The sequence below is a fragment of the Anarhichas minor genome, unplaced genomic scaffold, assembly GCF_050575085.1.
Source record: "Anarhichas minor isolate MPS153535 unplaced genomic scaffold, ASM5057508v1 ptg000007l, whole genome shotgun sequence".
In the NCBI taxonomy this organism is placed as follows: Eukaryota; Metazoa; Chordata; class Actinopteri; order Perciformes; family Anarhichadidae; genus Anarhichas; species Anarhichas minor.
This window is the reverse complement of record NW_027466453.1, coordinates 12,696,981-12,718,279: the sequence shown is the minus strand read 5'-3', so window position 1 is coordinate 12,718,279 and position 21,299 is coordinate 12,696,981. Positions and strand designations below refer to the sequence as shown.

At 43.4% G+C, this 21,299-nt stretch overlaps 1 protein-coding gene across 1 annotated transcript in view; it reads right to left on the bottom strand.

Moving 5' to 3' along the window:
• Positions 1–7,738: 7,738 nt before the first annotated feature.
• bahcc1a (BAH domain and coiled-coil containing 1a) overlaps positions 7,739–21,299 on the bottom strand; it is a 55,168-nt gene continuing 41,607 nt past the window's right edge. Inside the window, exons 11-28 of the mRNA XM_076080355.1 lie at positions 20,840–21,009; positions 20,542–20,678; positions 20,217–20,330; positions 17,273–17,387; positions 16,738–16,972; positions 16,109–16,303; positions 15,194–15,367; positions 14,776–15,059; positions 14,473–14,553; positions 13,899–14,028; positions 13,681–13,795; positions 12,937–13,012; positions 10,616–10,724; positions 10,360–10,476; positions 10,095–10,256; positions 8,480–9,720; positions 8,087–8,323; positions 7,739–7,948 (exon numbers count right to left, since the gene is read on the bottom strand). Of these exons, the coding sequence (XP_075936470.1) occupies positions 7,739–7,948; positions 8,087–8,323; positions 8,480–9,720; positions 10,095–10,256; positions 10,360–10,476; positions 10,616–10,724; positions 12,937–13,012; positions 13,681–13,795; positions 13,899–14,028; positions 14,473–14,553; positions 14,776–15,059; positions 15,194–15,367; positions 16,109–16,303; positions 16,738–16,972; positions 17,273–17,387; positions 20,217–20,330; positions 20,542–20,678; positions 20,840–21,009 (3,902 nt within the window). The remainder of the gene's footprint in view (positions 7,949–8,086; positions 8,324–8,479; positions 9,721–10,094; positions 10,257–10,359; positions 10,477–10,615; positions 10,725–12,936; positions 13,013–13,680; positions 13,796–13,898; positions 14,029–14,472; positions 14,554–14,775; positions 15,060–15,193; positions 15,368–16,108; positions 16,304–16,737; positions 16,973–17,272; positions 17,388–20,216; positions 20,331–20,541; positions 20,679–20,839; positions 21,010–21,299) is intronic.

Below are 21,299 nucleotides of genomic sequence, written 5' to 3'. Positions count from 1 at the left end.
AGGAATGCACAAACACCACTACGCAGAGGGCGTGGAAAGAAAGGAGGGTGTATTGAAGAATGAAACAGTCATTTTCTATACCAGCTTCTCAAACAACACCCGACCTGACAGGTAATTACAAGAGTTGAGACAAGAATCATACCTGCTACCTTGAAGACCAAAATTGTGCATGCAACCGATTAACTGAGCTCACAGCTGATCGCCAAAGGCCTTTCTTTGTTATTCATGAGATGAAGAGCGTTTCCAGCTGTCCTGCATTTACAAATGGGATTGTGCGAGAACGACCCCTTATATGACAGGCTGTAACTTTTCCTGCTGTTTGGTCAGTAGAGTTTTGTGGACAGTACTGCGGCTGTTGGCCCATCATTGTGTTGGACACAGGAAGACATCCATACCTGTTAGATCAAACCCAGTTTCAGATATGTGTTGAGGTCAATTGACCCTTTGCTAAGCCCCGCCCCCCCGCTGCTACTGCTTCAAGCTGTCAAGAGTTACCATGGAGCTCACACTGTCACTAACTGCACTCCCTGCCCTAATATTATCTAATTTTTTGGAGAAAAAAAAAGTGAGAGAAGCTGACAGAAGGGTCTACGATATGAAAATGAAGAATATATCCAAGATGTCAAACTGATTCTGCAGCAAAAACAAGTTAAAAATATAAAGATTTAGCCTAAAGCATATCACAGTGTGAAAGTGCATCACCACATAACTTGGCGATCGAGGCAGGAGACATGAAATTTAGGAACAACACTATTCCGGTAAAGCATAGGTCTTTATTCACTGTTACAATCATCAAAAGCAGCATGTGTATACATTCGGTATACTTTCAGTAGGTATCGCTGCATAGAAGTGCTAAAGCTAGTTAATGATGTGCTAACATACTCTGCTACTGTTAGTTCCACAAGTTTTTATGAAGAAACATAACATTTTAAAAACCCATTTCTCCCTCCAACCTCTCGAGTGTCACATTACACAACGTTTAAACATCGCTAGCGCGAAATCCCAAAGATCAGCCTCAACATGAAGAAGATTTCATGAGTCTATGAAGCAGAGCCATATAGTTGTAGGACCCGTCTGCATTCAAGGGACAGGACTAGGTGAACGGGCAATTAAGTTGCCTCAAAGTGACCAACCAACGCCTCTCACTGTGCAAACGGGCTCAGCTAACTGCTGAGCTCTCCTCATCATCTGTCATTTTTCTACAGCTAGGTGTGCACAGAATTGATGTTGGGACATATTTGATCTTCAGTGACCCATTTACAAACTGCATCCATCTCCTGATTACACAGTACTCTGTGATTGCTGCTAAGCTTGGGTAAATAACATTTTGAGGGAGCAGTTTAGGATGGAAATTACCACCATCCTCCTTAAATTGTATACTCATGAGCATGCTGATTTGTCCTTTTTGGACATCTCCTTTCTTTTCATTTTTCTATGTTTATTCATTCAAGGACACATTACGGTGGCATCACACAACAGAAGGAAATATATGGAAAAGTGTTAAAGGGATGATTTTTTTCGACATGCTATACTATGACTTTTTTCGACATGCTATACTATGACTTTTTTACGACTCTTTTCGACATGCTATACTATGACTTTTTTCGACATGCTATACTATGACTTTTTTCGACATGCTATACTATGACTTTTTTCGACATACTATACTATGACTTTTTTCGACATACTATACTATGACTTTTTTCGACATGCTATACTATGACTTTTTTACGACTCTTTTCGACATGCTATACTATGACTTTTTTCGACATGCTATACTATGACTTTTTTCGACATGCTATACTATGACTTTTTTCGACATACTATACTATGACTTTTTTCGACATACTATACTATGACTTTTTTCGACATGCTATACTATGACTTTTTTACGACTCTTTTCGACATGCTATACTATGACTTTTTTCGACATGCTATACTATGACTTTTTTCGACATGCTATACTATGACTTTTTTCGACATGCTATACCATGACTTTTTTACGACTCTTTTCGACATGCTATACTATGACTTTTTTCGACATGCTATACTATGACTTTTTTCGACATGCTATACTATGACTTTTTTCGACATGCTATACTATGACTTTTTTCGACATGCTATACTATGACTTTTTCGACATACTATACTATGACTCTTTTCGACATGCTATACTATGACTTTTTTACGACTCTTTTCGACATGCTATACTATGACTTTTTTCGACAGGCTATACTATGACTTTTTTCGACATGCTATACTATGACTTTTTCAACATGCTATACTATGGATTTTTTCGACATGCTATTCAGATTAAAATGTTTCAAAAAGCAGGGCAGGCAAGAAAGTGGTGGTGGTGGGGGGGGGCAGAGGAGGACGGGCTACTGCTGTCCTCCATTAGAGCGGGACCTCTTATATCAATTTAAAGGTGCTACATTCAATATTCAGAGCATACATAGATATAGCGGCAAACAACTATTTGCCATGTAAAGATATAGTAGCGTAATCACCTGAGCAGAGAATGAGGTTGCACTCATGTGTGTTGTTATCCAAGCTTCTCCTTGCTTTGTTGACACAGCCAGGCTGGCTGCGAGTGCCTTTAGTGCATATTCGTACATGTGAGCGTGCCCTACGGGTTAGCTCACGGCCGCCAGGTGTGCACTGGTCTCATATAGTGGTTTACAACTGATAATGCCGTCCCGACTATCTGCGTCGTTGGGAAGCGTAGCAACCACCCTCCGGTTCCCCCTCAAGTAAACACTGTTAGCTCTGTCAGCACTTTCGGTTTTGTTTGCACTGTTAGAACTGTTAAAACCCTTGAGCCCTATGACTCGCCGTCGCCATGTTGTGAGACGTTGAGAGGCAATCGAATGGCTCCCAATCCCCGTATGTTGCACCTTTGAACCTTTAATGTAATACATTTTTTATTGCTAATCTGTGATTGGCCAAAATCCCTTTCTTAGGTCGTTACCAATCAACAACCATGATACTATATTGACATTGCATTGGTCCAATAATGAGCTTCACATTTCATCTTCAATACCCTACCATTGTATTGTGGGCAGTAAAGCGACAAATGCATAACGTAGCGTAGCATATATTATAACGTGTATATTGTGAACTACTTTTAAACACGTATTTTACTTTCTTCCGATATACATTTTCCTTTTTTTTTTATTGAGCAGTAGCTACTTGCATTAGCCAACGCAACAGTTAGTTTGTTGTAGCAGCTCATGTCTCTTTAAATCACGCCCTTGGTCTGAATGATCTGTTTGTCCTGCTCTCTTTTCCCAGCACCTTGTTAAGACCCAAGACCTCACCTCAACCATCCTGCTACACACACACACACACACACACACACACACACACACACACACACACACACACACACACACACACACACACACACACACACGCACACACACACACGCACACACACCAGGCTGCCTGTCCCCTGTTCAACCCCCTCACAGTCAGAGGCCAGACAGGGTCGAGCAGAGGGCGAGACATTTATGAGGTGCAGAGAAGCATTCCCCCTGTTGACACTGAGCAACACAGTCTGGATGCTGAGCGAGCTGAACCAGACCGGCACTGAAAAGTGAGGCAGGCAGACCGGTCTGTCAAGTGAGAGGTAACATAATACAGTTTACAGTCTTTAAAATGTCGTCCAAATGAGGAAAGCATTAGACAACCTCTGTGCATTGACTTGTTTTAGTGACCTTATCTTTCCTGCGGATACAGCATGTTTGCTTGGCTTAATTCAAAGCGTGTAATTTGTCAGAAATATCTTGAGTACAACCTAAATTGTGCTCATTAGATCCCTGATGAATACTTTCTTGGCCGTCTTTATCTTAGCACAGAGGAGTAATGAAGCAAAACCTTCTCAAAACATGAGAATCACCCTGAGACTCCCACACACCCACTCTTAACCTGATCTTCAATTCCAGTGGTGAGGAGAATCCCTCCTACCTCCATGCTGATGATGAAGGAAGGGCCACGGCCTAGAAACGGGGCAGTGGCCATAGACAACACAAAAGGTTGTGGTGGTAAACAGAGCTGTTTATATTCACTGGGCCGCTGTTGGAATGACTGATGTGCCCATTAGCCCCTGTCTGGGCATTAGGGGGAAGGGTGGCGTTACTCAGGCTCATTGCACGACAAAAAGACCCCCGGGCCTGCAGAGAAAGGTCACTGACCCATATTGTGTCTCCTTTAGGCCCAGCCAGTGGTTATTTCACTGATTCAGGTTACAGAGATTGGCTTCGTCAAAGCTGATGAGCATGTATATGCAAATAAATGCTGACAATTAAGGATGATGTTGTGGGATAGTGGAACATACCTGCTGCTCCAGGCTCTGAATGGAGAAGGTTGCATGGTGATGCTGGCATTTTGTAAGCTATTGTAGACAAAAAAAAATCAGACTACTACACTGTGTCTTTGAATAAAAATAGAAAAATAAGGTGTTCTAGTCTACAAGCTCATTGTGTGTAATGTAGTGTGCTTTGACTTCCACTAGAGTGCCCTCCTTTACATCTATTCATTTAAGAGATGTGAAAATGCATATATATATATATATATATATATATATATATATATATATATATATATAAAACTCCCTTTATTTTGATCAGATACAAACATTTATTTTGAATAAAATCTTACATTCTTTGTTATGGTATTTTCTTTATATATCATCTATAAAAATTCTTGATCCTATACCACAAATTGTTTTGTAGAAAATGCAGCACAAATACAGAAATTACACATTTACAAATCTTGAGGACGTTAACACACTCAATGCAGACAGATTTGTTCAAGGGCTCGGGACAAAATTGTAGTTTTCGTTAGCTTTTGGGTGCCTATCTAGAAGTTTTCTACCACCCCACAGATGCACCGAGAGAGAACCAATTCATTTCAAAAGAAAATAGGCAAATTTACTTTATCTTGAATCACGAAAACCCACATCTATCTCTGATCAGTCAACATCATATTTACAGAGCTTGGCAGCTAAACCCAGTAGGCTTTATTTGATGCTGTGACAGATTTGTCTCTATTTACTAAGCAACTCAAAGCTCACATAAACTTAGTTTAGCCAGAGACACTTACATCAAAGGATTTATCGCAACAAATAAAAGATTTTGGCAGAAAAAGGGCCTTGTGCTTGGGGTGCTCAAAGTAGCCTCAAAAATTCTACGGGAAGCACATTAATACTCCCTTAAATATAAAAGAACAGAGCCCAGCACATGCATATTTATGAGATATGTGATGTACATAACGCAGAACAAGGGAAGAGCTGCCATCACCACATCTAGTCATAAGAAACTAGAACAGGTCGAGGTTGGAGGTAAGAATAAACATAACAAGTAGCAGCGTTTGTCGTACAGACTCCTTGTTGACTCATCTTCCTGGTGATTTTTAAAGTCAAATGACACTAATCAACTTTATTTGCCTGTCTTAACTAGTTACTCGATTTGTGTTGGATAAACTTATAAAGTCACTTTTTAATCTTTTTTTTTTTTTTTTAAACACCAACTTAGATCTACGACAGTTATGGAAAATGTACCAATGCACTGGCACTAGGTCAGTCTGTTCTTAAAACGTTGTCTCTTTGGTATAATTGTGTCTCTGTCCCATTTGGATGAGAAAATTAAATGTATTCCGTCTTTCAAAGACAATATCTTAGTCATTACAAAACAGTTTAACATAAATGAGTCAATGCAAAAATGGCAGATGTGGTGAGATGAAGAGGACACAGCCAGCAAAGTAGAATTAATTCACAGAGGTTTGCGGATGAGAAGAATCCAGTGTTGCTTTATTTCTTTTCACTAGATGGCCTCTACAAGACCAGTTTTTTTTTTTTTTTTAATAAATGCAAATGCGACATCACACCAAGAAAAACAATGTCACATTCTCATAAAGCGCTCTTGGCATGAACAAACAGCAACATTGACAATAAATAAAATGTTGACGAACAAAATAAAACTTTGTGAACAAAAAAATACTCAGGATTGCATATAAAACAAGACAAAAAATAGACAAAATGTACTTGGCACAAATTAAATAAATTTAAGTAATTTTCAGATTGAGTGAACCTACTCTATGTCCATTGCTTTGTGAATCTGATTGTCCTTCACAGTTAGCGTTGAGTATGTGCATGTACTGTACAAAATATAGACACAGATGGCTGATGAAACTAAAATAGACTAATTCCAACAAATTGCCAGAACTCAATATCTTACTTTGTCAGTACCTTGACCTTCATAGTCACACTCCCGGGTGAACCTTTGCTGCATATGTTTGCATGAAACAAAACTGCAGGTACATGTGCAAGAAACCATTGTCACAATGCTAAGCCAATATGTATGCACATAGTGGAGGATAAGTATTCAATAAGTTACCAGTGATGTCTGATTTGAGTTCAGTACAGGTGCTTGGCATGTGTTAAATTTAAATGAAGGAAATGAAGAGAATAAAAGACACTTTGGTATTTTGTGGATCATAGTGTTGAACTATGCATTCATTTAACACATTTCCAGATCCAGTCTTGTTCTAAATTGATTTGTTTGGACATGATTATAGTGATGCCAGGACACTCATCACACACAAATATTGTGTCAAAAGGTTATACTCATATAATTGATCTTAAATCATTTTTGACCCGTGATTGCAGTCCAGTGGGATCTGCCTTGTGATGATGACCAACTGAGAGGTACATAAATAAAAAGGTGTTTTTAAAATAGGATAACAACAATGCAAAGTAACAGAACACTTTTACAAAAAGCCACATGACCTATTTTTTAAACAGGATGACTCCTCTCTCTCAGAAAGTGAGTCTTCTATTATAGACTTATAGACTAAATCCTTCTTTCTTTGTGCTCTGTCTGTCGGTCTCCGTCTGTCTCAGCAGGGCATATGCAGTGCAACACCAACATCTCCAATCTTGACTTCCCAAAGCAAAGGAAAAATGACGTAATGTATTCTACACCCATATAAAAATAAATCAATCGCAAACATGGAAAGATACATCTCATATATACTATAAACTCCTATATAAAATAGCTTTTATGTACATATAGACAACAGACAACAATACAATAATTGAGCTGTACAATGTACACCTGAACAGTTAAGACAGGCGAGAGGTACTGAAGTGTATGGCTTGATTGGGAAAAATTCAAAAATATTTACAGACATCAACTTTACATCCTTTACATGTTTTCAACTTCCCTGGAATGAAGAGGTCTCTGGAGAGCCCCACGCCTCACTTTCATTTCCATTCCCTTAGGTAAGGCTACCTTTGAAGAATTGGTCCGCAGAACCTATTCAGCCTCATAATACTTTGCAGTCAAATGCACTCTCAGCTCTCCTTTGGTGACATGTGATCAGAGCAGGAGGCATGAGTCCTAAAACCATTTATGAAGCTGTCTGTCACATGGATCCATTAAAAAGAGATTAGTTGAACTATTGAACTTTGTGAAGACCCAGACTTTCTTCTATTCCTCTTGAAAGGATCAACCAGTTATGGACATCCCCTTCACTTCCACAAAGGTTAGATGCCAATAGACTCCAGTGTGTAACCTCAGACAGCCCTGCTTCGGTGCTGACGTTTAGTCCATGGGTCCTTGAGGCATACCCAAGGTGCACTTTGTATCTTCCCAGGCTGGAGGGTCTTGTAGGTAAAGTCATGGACTTTTATCCTTCCTCCAAAGGAGTCCTTCAGTAGTGTCCTCATGGAGGTTCAGCACAAGATGGAAACCCCTTCCGTTGTGACCAATTGACCAGCGGTGGGGTCATACGTCCCAGCCAGGTAGTAGAGGTTTGGGGAGGTACTGTTCGGCTTCTGATTGCGAGTCAGACACTCATACTCCTCCCTGCTCACCACCTGGCACTTATGAGAGATTGTCTGGACGTCATTCTCATCCTCATGACACGACTGGTAAAGGGCATGCTGGATAGGGAAAATACAGGGTAAGTTGCATCATTATATTTAAAAACCAAGAAAGAAAGAATATTGTCATTTAAAAGTGCCATTATGCTACAAATGACTAACAGTCCCCATAAAATCGGAACCTCCATCACTGCTCACCTTCCCATCTCGATGCCTCTTGCCGAGCTTGGTCTCTTCAGGGTGGTAGAACCACTTGACTTTGACCACCATACTGGAGGTCCAGGATTCCCAGAGGTTCTCAATTTGACCTACGTATGGGAGGTTAGGACGTCCAGCTGAAAGGAACACAGCACAATCTCCCACTTTCACTGTGTCTCTGCCTCGCACGATGGCCTTATAAAAAAGCTTCCTGGCCTTGCCTTTCAGACCTCGCCGCTGTGGAAAACCAAACACTTTTATCAATCTTGTTTGAAAAATGATGATTATTATTACCTCTCTTGACCTCCAGCTTAGTATTCTAAGCACCGATATTATGAAAGAAAATGACAAATCTTTGCTACATTGATGCAGTAGAAACTAGTTTATTCTCACCTGTGTGGGGTTTCCTGACCACCTCCACATTTGTCGTCCTGCCATGAATGCAGACATCTTAGGCCTTGGAATAAATGAGGTGTCATCTGGAAGCATCCTAGGTTTCTTCACAAAATCCTTCGATGATTTAGAGGGGGAGCTGGTGCATTCTTTCCTCTTCAGGGACTTGCTGTTGGAGATCTGGTCAGGAGAGTCTCCTTTGGCATTGGAAACAGCCAGAGCTTTGGCCACAAAGGAGTGCTGGTGTGGCCTTGAAGACGTGGAAGGTTCAGAAGGTTGCAGGAGGCCCCGGTGGGAAGACATACAACTCTGAAGCATCAATGTAGAACTGTCCTCATCCTCTGAGCTGTAAGAGGAATCATTATCCGAGGAGCACAAGCTGGAACTGGAGATGGACCCTGAAGAGGAGGAGCTTGAAGAACCAGAAGACGATGATGAGACCGAGAGACGAGACAGGAATCGGCCAGCCGTCCCTAGTCCTCCTGAGCCTGCAGCCAGTGCAGCCGTCCTCCTCTCTTCCTCGTCATCATCCAGATCAGAGTAGGAGCTGTGACACTCTCTGTGGGCGCTGAAGCCCAAGTCGCCATATTCATCCAGACGCAGAGAATAGGAGGGCTTTCTTTGGGGTGTGGTTCCTTTCCGGAGAAGTTCTACCCTAGAGGCACCGCCCTTTTTGTTGTCTTTAACCAGCAAGACTGGGTGAGAGTAAGTCTCTGTCCTGGGCATGCCACTCACACTGGAAGAGCCACCTCGCAACAGCAGAGCCTTGCCGTTCTTTGTCTTGGGGGAGGTCACTCCTTCATGATCTAACTTGACTAAAAACTCTTGTCCAGACTTCCTGCTTCTTGGCACAACAAGCTCATCTTGTCTGCGCCTCTGGCCATATGGCCCACTTCTGGGGACCAGAGATAAACCTTGATTTGGCCCTTTGGACTGAGTACAGAAGGAGGAGTAGCCATTTGCAATGCTGCTGAAGGAGTCCACCTCAAAGGAGCTGCTGCTGAAAAGGCCTTTGGCAGGGGTGGAGGCCAGTGGCTGGGTCCTAGCCAAGGGGAAAAGGTCATCTTCCGTCCCTCTTAAGGCTTTCCTGGGTGCCCCATTGAGCTCAAACAGGTTGTCGGACGACCTCTTCCTGGTGTTGCCCAACGAAGGCCAACCCAGAAAAGGTGAAGGATTTTTATTGGCATTCTCAGCCTGCTGTTGCTGCTGCTTTTGTTTTTTCCCAGAGCCCTTTGGTCTCCCTAGAATGAACAAAATATATGTCATGTTATTTTAGCAATACAATGTAAATTATGAAACATGTCTCATTTGCACATACTGTGCACTGACCAGTTTATTCGATACACCTTCAAGTCCTGTTGTCGTAAAAGTTAATGTTGACATTGTGTCAAAGATGTGTTGATTCAACTGTGTGGTGATTTTTTTTTGTCCACCAACCCCCCATTTATTGGATGGTGTAGACGCAATATTAGAAATGTCTCTCAATATCATACATAGGTAAGCGGTAGTTTTAGGAGTTTGTTGTGTGTGATACTGTTACACTTGAAACAAATCTAAACTTTACAGCCTCTAGGTAATTCAGAGGTGAAATTAAGTTTCAGAGGTTAATTGTTACCTGGTCTTCTTTTGTGAACAGGTGGAGTTTGGCTGTGAGTTAAAGTATTGATAATGTTGTATCTGTCATAAGGCCGGTCACTGAGAGGGGCCTGCTCCAGACTGTAACTTCTCTTAACCTTGGCCTCGCTGGGTATCAGCAGGGCAGGAGATGACTCCACACCTAAGGACAAGGGGCAGATGATTATTAGCATTAACTTACAGGTAGACAAAACTGTGCAACATGAAAGGGAAAATTCCCAGTTACAAAGAGAGGAGACACCCACAGTGAATCTGGTATCCTGGAGGCAGCAGGCGGATGTTTGGGAGAGAAATCTTTCCCCTGTCTCCATCATCAAACTCTATCATCACTCCTCCTTGCTTCCCTTCATCAGATGAACCACCTCCAAGAGACAAAAATGCAATTCCTTAAATGAGCAGGAATATTAGCAAATGCAAAAAAAAAAAAAAATAGTACGTAGATATGACTAAATATCTAGATTAACATACAGAGGGTAAAACAGGAAAAAGCTGCTGTCTCACCTTTGCGAACGTAGCCTGGGTATAAGCAGCGCGAGCGTTCGCTCCAGTAAGCACACACCCTGGTTCCTTCACTGAGCATAGTCTCTGACTCTGGCCGTACATCCAGGACCTGAAGGCCAGACCAAAACATAATTAAGATTCATTACAGGCTGCGCACACACACACACACACACACACATACATAAAAACAGTGCGATAGCCATAGAGCATTGTGCATGGGCAGTCACTGTGCCACATTTCCAAGCGGCACTTATCTCATGCCAATGTGCCAGTCAGGGCTGAAAAGAACGGAAGCCATGATGCAGTAAATCCTGACTTGCTGAGTAATACTAAAGAGGGCCTGAATAGAGGGCTTGTGATTGCAGGTTGCCAGATCCTCCCTCCAACAATGCAGGCAGCCCCAGCATCCGCCACTCACTGGGGGCTCTTTCAGGTTGCTTTCATTTACTGTTGCCATGGCGAGGGACCCTTTGACTGATGAGGTGTGGATGTGTGCATGGGGGGGGGGGGGAGTAGGAGCACGGTGAAAATCCTGGGCGTTGGTGTCAAAGTCAAATAAATGGCTTTGGGGCTAATTTAAAGACAAGATAGTGGAAGTATGGCATAATTAGGACCAGCTGCTATCTGATCAGTGTTTAAATAAGACCAAAGTTGCCAGAAGGTCTTTGTGTAGCACTGACGGGAGAATGAGTGAGCTTATATGGATGAGAGAAGGAAGGAGACAAGTGATCCCGATAGTAAATGGACGAATATATGTGCGATGTTCCACTGCAGAACAACGGGCACTTGATGAACACTGATCTTGTGGACAGTTCAATGCTACCGTAACACTTGGCCAATAGAAGCATATAAACAATAATTTGAGTGCTCTTAGACAAACAAAAACCTTTTACTGCACAAAAATACTTACTACAAAGTAAGTTTAATTAAATCCTATGCACCTGTGTTGTATAAATCTCAGTTAACTTTTAACACGTTTCCTGTTAGGTGAAAAAAGGCAGGGTGTTAAGCTTCCTCACAATATTTACTTAACATTTGATCCTGCTTTAATTGAAAACAAAGGTTGTGGCAAGTAACTTAAGTGGAAATGTATGCCAATTAAGTTTGTTTCACACAGCTCACTTCCATACGTGCTGCATTTCTGCATAACCAAAAGGAAATTCCATTGCTTATAGTCTATAAATTGTGTAGAGTTGTGATCATTTCCATTTCAAAATAATCACGACTTTATCACTAATAACTTTAGATCACAAAACATTCAAAATGATGTCCAAGTTATCATGTCCTTTCCCCTATTAGAATGATGTAAATCCATTAATTCAAGGCACAATTGTGCCAGTTAAACTCTGCTCTACTCCTCCGGGGTCGTCGTCTCTGGACAATTGAGAGCAAACACAACATCCTGCGCCCTGTTTGGCACTAGTGAAGACTTATGTCCACAGTTGGAGAAATGTGGGTATGATGGCTTTGCTTTAGGTGACCCAGCTGTTGTTAGTGCTGTTATAGCCATCCTCTCAGTAAAAACAAAAACAAAAAAAAAATGGGATAAAGGTCACCTGCTGCAGTCAACAATAAAACTCCATTCTGGATGCAAAGCACACCAGGAAGCACATATTACCTAAATGCAAATGAACACCAGCCAAGAATGTGCTGCGGTTTCTACAATGTATAATTATGTCTCATTACATGGATGACTTACATACACTGTAATTGTATCTTAACATACGAGTGAGAATTACAAATCCAAACAATCTTGTGGTTTGGGTAAAATAATAATCTTAACAACCCCAGGTGCGACTGAAAAATTAAAGGGGCTAACAATTTGATTGTGGAATACGGATACACCATAATATAATGTGGACACTTTTGAATCATTCCAGGTCATCATTGACTCTTATTGATCTGAGCCTTGAAACAACTGTTATGAGGGGATATAAAGTTCACGTCATCTTCCATTTAAACTCCAACACGTGAATGGATCCAGGTGTTAGAGGGATTATCCCACCCACACACAGAGCTGGGCTTAACGGATATCCACAGATACTCACATACACAAACCCAAAGACCCTACCTCCCATATGTTCATATGCATTTAAGAGGTTTCAATGGCCTCAATGACCCGGAGAGACAGTCAAGGGATGTTTGAAAAGAAAAAAAGGAAGGGACTGGCAGAGCTACAGAGAGGCTGGAATGCTATGGAGAATTGCAGAGGGTGAGAAGGATGTTTAAGAGAAATAGAAGTGTTGAGTGACCCAGAAGACCAAACAACTGATGGGTTTTCCTGTAACACGGAGTGTTTTAGTGCAGTGAGGTGAACTTACAGCTTCCTGTAGCAGCTGCTCCAATGAATAGATTCTTGGGCGGTTTCCTCTTTCACCATAGATAACAATGCTGAAGCTAGAGGAAAAAAGCACAGCAGAAAGAGAAAAATATATTTTCAGATGCTTGTATTATGCTTGCCTGGCTCCCATGTCATGTGTTACTCCCACTCTGCTGTTGTTAAAGCATCTTTTTGCTGCCTGAGCTGGAGGTGCCGTATTGATACTCAGAGCGTAGGAATGGGACGATGTAGGATTTGTAATGGAAGGAAGTGCTAAAGTCCTCTTTTTTTTTTTTGTGATCCCAAAGATGCCTACCCCAATACACCATGGTTTCATGCATGGTTTCTTTTGTCGTGTGTTGATGTCTGGAAGGATGTGCTAGCTTCAAGGGTAATTCATCAATTTCCCACCACCTCTAGCCATGTCTCAGCTTTCACATAGAAATGCCACTTTGTGCAAGGTTTACCTCATGTGCAGAATGAACACTGATTTACACAAAAGGTGTAAACATGTTACTGTAATTCGAAAGACTGAAGTGATCTAAGAGCCCTTTCACATCTACGTTGTTTGGTCCGATCCAAATGTGAAAAGGCCTTATATCTGTTAATTGTATCATCCTCAGTTTGATTTCAACCTTAACAACCTTGATAAACAAAAGACTCTGATGAAGGTATTAAAATAAATGACATATGTGTATTAAAAAACACCCTAACAGATCACTTGAACCACTGCATGTGAGCTTACATGTCCGGTAGTTCCAGTGTGTGGACTCTGGCAGCGTATAGAAGCTCATCGTCCTTGGAGATCAGCACCTTAAGTCCATCGGTTAAGAGTTCTTTGGTCAGGACACAGTTAGGAACTGCATAAGGAAAAAGCAAACATCACATTTAATATTTCTCAACATCACTGAAACTATCTGCTGCTTGAAACACTGTTACAAGATATCCGGTGTTATCTCTGACCTTCAGGGATTTTGTTGCCGTACGAGCGGCTGTTGTCCTCCTCTTCTTCCGAGAAGCTGCTGCCATCCATCTGAAAGCCCTCATCCGCCGCAAAGCTCTCCAGCAGTCGACTCACTGCTCGTCCCTTTGGCTGTGAAACACACCAGAAGGAACGCACAGAAGAATAAATGGATAAGAAAATAAACGTGGAGATGGAAAGTGTGATAGAAGAAAGAAGAAATTGTTTAGCATGCTACTCAAAGTAGCAATTAACCGCAGGGGACTTCACAGTGCCTGTTCTATCTCCTATCTATCAGTAGCCATTTCTTCACTCCCGTCACAGCAGAAGGTGTGAGCCACCCCCTTCCCACATCTTCTCTCCCATCCTCTCCTCCCCTAAGATTACTCAGCAGGAGGTTGAGCTATGTGCAATGTGCTAAGTGCTTTTAATAGTTCTACAGTAACCGTCCTCAGGGTGAGAAATCTAGGACAGTAAGACATTACCAGAATTCTTAATAGAATATATGAGGACATTTTTTGGCGGTTTCCTGAGTGCGGATTGAGTGCTTTTTATATTCACTGCGTTCACTAGTACCTGCTGGTCCTTGTTCCTTCGTCCCCTGCTGCCCTCCTCACTCTGTGAAGATGGACCCCCGACTGACCAGCAACTTCTCCTCTGTTGAAGATGACATACGGATGTAAAAGATGAGTGGTGAGAGCATGACAAAGCTTCATGAGCACTCTGGTTATGGTCCATTTGTGCACAAACATGATCAAAAAAAGACTATATGTGCAGAATAGTTTGCACAATTCAAGTCTTTTGAAGGTATGAATTATTCGTTTGAGGGAACGTGTTAATGATATAAATTATTTATATATCAAAATAATTTCTGCTCACCTTATTGATTGCTCCTCTCAACATGGTGCTCTTGCGGGTCGCCCTCTTTAGCCTCTCGCTGGTGGTCGGGAAGGTGGCCAGTCCCATGCTCCTCCGGTAGCGGTTGCCTCTGGTCCCAAGACTGCCCCACCGAGGCTCCTTAGACCTGGGTCCACATGGCCTTCTAACCCCTTCGGACCGGTGATCGTCACGGCGGTTTTTGACTGCAGTGGCCAGGCCCAGCCTGCAGGGGGGCTTCTTCCTTACTTTGACCTCCCCTTCGGCTCCAGATAGACTCTGGGAGCCTGTGGAGTTCAGTTCAAGAAACAGATTTAGACCAAGCTAACAAGCCAGAAGGAGAAACACAAAACAGATGCTTCCCATGAAGATGTGGGGCAGCTTTGTTGACTTATAAAGCAGTTTCAAAGGACCGTCTTACCATAAAGCTCCTGTCTCTGTTTTTTGTTCCTGGCCTTCTGGTTAGCCTCCAGTTTTACAACAGATGAGGGACTCGGACCGATCACGGAGGAGCTAGAAGTGACTTCTCTGGGGGGTTGGGCTCGGTAGTCTCGACCTTCATCAGTATCATAACTGCCTTCTTCTTCTTCATCTTCTAATAGAAAAAGCAAATAAGTCATTACCAGCCAGTGAAGTTATTTAACGTACTACTTACCCTCAATCAAAATTCACAGGCACGTCATTAGCGTTTAAGTAAATTGTTTAACTGTTCATAGAAATGATGTATCAGGTGCTTTGCCTCGGTGGTATTTCCTGGTGTGAACCCACATGCTACGAAGCTAATGTGCAAGGGAGTGTAGGAGTGAGTTTGTGTGTGTGTTTGTCACTGCACTTTCTCAAGCAGCTCTTTGACCCAGTCTGCTATAGTCTCCCGGGCTGTCAAACCGTCTCACAGGCAAGTGTCCACAGCTGTGGCTGCATATCTAGCCCAGACCAGCCAACAAGGCCGATCACTGAGGTGTCGACTGTCCGTTACAAGACATCCATCAACACCTATTTACTCAGGTTGGACTGTCTTTAAATAACAAATTAACAAGAAGGTACACTGGACTTAAGAGGGTACTGGATTCAATGTGTTAGTGGTATTACCAGAAAGTCAAACGTTGTTTCTTCATTTTTAACTTAAAACAGGTCAAATGTGCTTGATGCACTGCAGCCCTTACTCATTTGTTTTCTGTAGCATTTTATGTATATTTAGGGTCAATCACACCAGGGTCTTGCTTACAGTTAGAGGACACTGTTGATTACTACTGAGCCATATTGGGTTGCTGTGACCAGTTTCATGACCCATCACGATATAAGTCTCATAGCCAGCTCTCTGTAGTCACCGACTCACCTTGATCAGAAGAGCCACTCTCTACGGGGGAGCTCTCTCCCTCCTCCATTGCATCATGTCTCTGGCCACAGTGATCTCTCGCTCTGGGCTGGCTCAGACGGGACAAGCCCTGTGTCGGGGTAGAGGATCCCTTTTTACATCCATGGCGCACAAGTCCAGTCCAGCTCTCTTGGGGGCCACTGTCCACACTGGCTGCTGAGAAAGTTTGCAAAACCGATCACAAATCTAGGTTAAGAATAGTATTTTAGGGATTAAACAGTGTGAAAGTGAAAACTAGGGATTTTTAATTTTAATTTAAAAAATTTTAAAAGTTAAATTAAAAATACTACCAATACTGATATCAGGCCAATACAAATTAAAATAGCTGGAAACGTTAAGAAAGCAATGTTTAAGTCAAGCCTGATGTTGCCTCACACATAAAATAATGATCCCAGTCACTTCCACACAGTGAGGCATACCGCTTAATGATTAAACACAGGTATTGGATTCAGTACTTGGTATCGCCCGATACCCAAAGTCCAGGTATCGTTATCGGGGCTGAAAATGTCGGATCACCCCTCGTGAAAAAACAGCACATTGTGCTAAATAAAACACAAGGCACAATCAATGCTGTGATTGCCAGTCTCTACCTGTGTCACTTTGTCCCCCAGACTCTCGCCTGGATTCAGCTTTGCTTGGGCCCTGGCTTCTGTATCCATGCTTGGGGTTGGAGTTGCAGGGCGAAACCTCCTTGTCCCTGGAGCCCGTCCCTGAGAGAATCTTTTTACACTGGGCTTTTTGTTTGAGCTGAGTCACATCACTGGCCAGCTTTGAGCTGAGCATGCTGTGAAGACTGCTTTTTCTGCAGCCCTGTGCTTTTATCTGCTGCAACAGAGAGAGATGAGAGAGCCAGTTACACTCCCGGTCACAGCAGCCGCAAAAGCATCAGAACGTCAGAGGGAGAGGGCTCTCGTTTGCTCACTCACAGAGAAGAAAAAGGAACAGTAGAAGCCCCAATGAAAAAGATATTAATATGGAGAGCAGCGGATTTGACTCCTGAGGGTAGCACCTAATTAGAAATAGTGTGCAACAAAGGAATATATCAAACGCAAAGAAACAAAGAGTGGCCTCTTTCATTTCTAGATGCATAGAGGACAAAAGGGAGGAGGACAAGGGGACCCTGACCTGTGTGCTGCTGAGCCGCTCAAAGCCTCGACTGGACAGCCTCTTCTTCCTTCTCTGGCTGTCACCGCCCCCTCCTAGGTCCTCAGGCGACAGTGCAAGCCCCGCCCCCATCGACCTGCCAGTCAAAACAAGGGAGAGGCATTCATTAGAGAAGAATGGCGGTGGTTTGAAAGAAAAAAAAAGGGGGGGGGGGGATAGGACATCACAGGGGAAAACAGAGTTGAGTCACCTCTGTGGGATCTAATAAGTCTCCTTTCTATGTCTGATGAACATAATGATAAAAAAGGACACGGAGAGCCCAGTGTCTGAACCACACACTTGAAAAATTGGGATCCAACAAGGAACCTGGGATTGTTTGAGGGCAGTGTGGCATAAGAAGCCTTAACGCTTTATCTAGGGAGTGTCTGTGCAGCATATGAAGCACTTCATAGCTTTGAAAGATACACTGAATGGTTGGAAGGCATTGCATTTGTATGCTGCTCTATTGTTCTCAGTGAATATCATAGCTCTCCAGTTGCATTTTCATATCACTGAGGCACACTCTTTCCCCTACACTGAGCAGCATCACAGGCCAACCACTCCAAATGCCCTTGAATTTCCCTCTGGAAGTCTGCCCACAGACCACACCGACGTGAGCCAGGCCGTGCTCAAACAAAAGATTAACTTCCCCTCTCCTAGTGTGCGTGCAGCCTAGGAAATCAGTCTCATTTACAGAGTAAGCGTGGTTTAAATGTGAAGTAGATAAATAAGGCACATTCAGAGTGTCATGTTAGTTCTTTGTTGGCATATTCTACCACGTACAACTCTGTAACTACACATTGTTTGCGATCAAATGTGTGTGCTTCTTTATTTTTTTGTTTGTATGTTAGGCCTCGATTGTGTGTAAATCTCGTTCATTTGTAACAGGATGAAGGCGATTGTCGATTGCCCACTGACTGACAGGAGAGTGACAGAGGTGGCAGTGAAGTGTGAGTTGTCCCTCTGAGGCAGATCCCGCCACGGCTTGCCTTCCGCTGCTGACAAACACAATATGACAGAGTCCCTCCCCTCGTTGGGGGGGCTGGTGGGGCTGAGCGTACAGTGACTAATTAAACAAAATTGATTAGCAGGGTTTGCTGGCCAGCAGCAACCCTCTCCAGCCTTCCCCCCCCCCCCCAATCAAAGCAGCACCACAAAGGACCCCAGCGCTTTACCCACAGGAATAACAGAGGCACACGCAAAAACAAACAATGCCTGCATAAATGCTCATAAGCACAGCTGCATCCATACCTAATTGCTCAGATGCATAGAATGCGCAGGCAGGGAGGCTCGGATTTATCGCCCACTAAAACACTACCACACACACTCCCTGTGGTTCAAGCGAAATAAGGAAAGGAAGGAGATACTAAAAGGCTGGGCTGTTACCCACTGACCCACTGCCCTCCATCATAGCACCCTAGCGTCAGCATCTTGTAGTGGCATGAGTGGCAGGTGCAGTACATGCTTTTACATAACCCTGTCATGTAACGCAACATGGGGCTAATCAGTCCCCAGTCTGCCCGTTCCTTGTTCAGACGTGTCATGTCATTCTCTGCTGCATTGTACAACATGCACACACACCCGCAGAAACAAAGGGGTGTACACCTGGCTGCCTTGAGGAAAGGTACTCGAGCTGAGGCTCAAATTTGAACAGAATAGAGCTGTGGTTGCCAAACATGTTCTGCATGTCCCCTCTTTGGTCGCTGCTGAACCATGCATCCTATATTTTGTCACGTCGCAACACCCCTTTTATAACCCCGCGCCCCCCAGTTTGGGAACCACTGGAATAGAGAGACAGACTGCGGTTTACTGTACCGTAGCCTGCAGAAGACCCCATAACCCCCAATGTCGGCGCCCACCCTCCCTCACTCCAGTGCACTTCGCTGCAGGGCCCCGGCCCGTTACCCTTTCATTTGGGTGTCATTGTCACCCAGCATCAGCGTCCCCACTCCGATCAGTGCTGGCCTGGCGAGGGGGCATGGGCACATGGGTGGAAGGAGAGTAGAGGTGACACCGCAGAGGGGCAGCTGGGAACACGGTGGACTGTTGCCCAGAAACCACAGTGCGAAAAGGAGAGAGGAGAGAAGACGGAGCGAGGGACAATGCTGCGAGGTGACATTTAGTGCTCTAAGCCCTTCCAAACCCTGATGACAAGGCTAATTGAAGCCTGACAGGAAACCTTTATCCCCTAGACCCTCATGGTTTATCAGTTCCCCCACCTCCACCAAACTGCCCAGGCACCCCTGTTTTGACAAAAGCTGACGCTTGCACTTGTTAAAATGTCATCAACACATTTGGAGATAAAGTAAGGTCCTTGTTTCTTGAATATCCTCCAATCTGTATCCTCGATTATCTGTCTCCCTCTCTAGTTTCATTCCCTGAGTGCCTGGACTGTCTGACCATCATGTTATCCTTTGGACCCCCGGTGACCCCGTCGGGCTGTAATGGCAGTGGTGTGTCACATCCCTCCTGCTGGGACAGATTACAGGAGAATTCACAGTACTCTAATTACATCCTCTGCCTGTCATCCACCCCAGCAGCCAGCTCCCCCCAAACCCAGCATAGCTAAACTCAACATGCACTACAGTAATGCCACTGAGATTTAAGATTAGCGGTGTTGAAGCCTAATAACACCTGTGAGCAGGTTTTTTAGGTATGTGTAGTCCATATATCAAGCACACATAAATATTCTGTACAAGCAGACCTTCTCACAACTGACACTTATTATGCCGTTATACAATTAATGCCAGTGTTGATTAGATTTGAAAGGGTTCAAGTAGACTTCCTTGAATGGTTTAGCTGTGTGTTCTCCCATTTCCTGTTCATGCCAATGAGAGGACGTCCCTATATGTCAGTGATACAAAAGGGCTTATCAGGCAAGACTGGACTATAGCCAGCCAGCGTAGATGGGCTGAGTGATACTCACTTGACTTTTCTTTGGCCCTCAGACGAGGACACTGGACCTGTGGTGAGGGTGGGTTTCCGCTTCCTTGGCCGCCCCGGTCCTCGTCGAGCTGGGCTGCGAGGTGTTTCCTCCTTCCTGCTCGCACACGCAGATGCAGACAAAAAGAGAGGGGAAGTCTGAGATTCTGCACATATCTGAACTCAAAAGGTCGTAGCAGCAAAGAATACAGAAAGGAACCCTCTGAAAACTAGAAACAATTGTGTTTAAATTGATATTACTTCTGAAATCTCTGAATGCAAAAAAGTGGATATGAGCTTAAGGGAAAGGAGGATAAAGTCACACTCACTGATGATCGTGCTTCCTCTGAAGTTTGGCCATCTCCTTTTGCTTCTCTTTGTAGCGACGCTGTAGCTCAGCCAACTTCACACGCATTGCAAGCTCGGGACCGTCCATGGTCTCCATGCTACCTTTTGCCGGGCACACCTGAGGTATCATTGGTGGTTATTTTTAATATTATTAACATCCTCAAAAAAAGCGAGAAAAACACATTCTTCAGTAGATTATCTATTAATTTATTTAAATTTAAAAAAGATTAAAACCCTATATGAACTTTGTGTTTTGAGGCAATAACACTGCAGTCTTACCGGTTCATTGCGAGGTGTCCAACTGCATTTCCTACGTAAATTGAGGATCCTGCGAGCTGGGAAGTGTCGCCCTGAACCCGTACTGCTGCCCTCCTGGGAGCCCATCTCCAGAGCACGGGCTGTGGCCAGGGTAGCAAGGCTCTGGAGGTCAAACATCAGAAACTCCTCGTCTGTTAAGGGAACAGAAGAATTGTTTGGTTCATGTTGGGTCCATCCATGCTTGATTTAAAAGACACTACAATTGAACTAGTTGTCAATAGAAACTCATGTCAAAGTAAACAACAACGATTTTGTTCATGTGAGCTTATTACTAAACTTGCATGTGTGGCTTATTATTTCAGAAGCATCTTGTGATATAGCGAATAGTGAGGAAGAAATAAATGTAAGAAATTGGGCACATTAAACCAGTATGAGGACGCAGCAGCATATCGTTTCAGAGGTCATATCAATGTGGACTCAC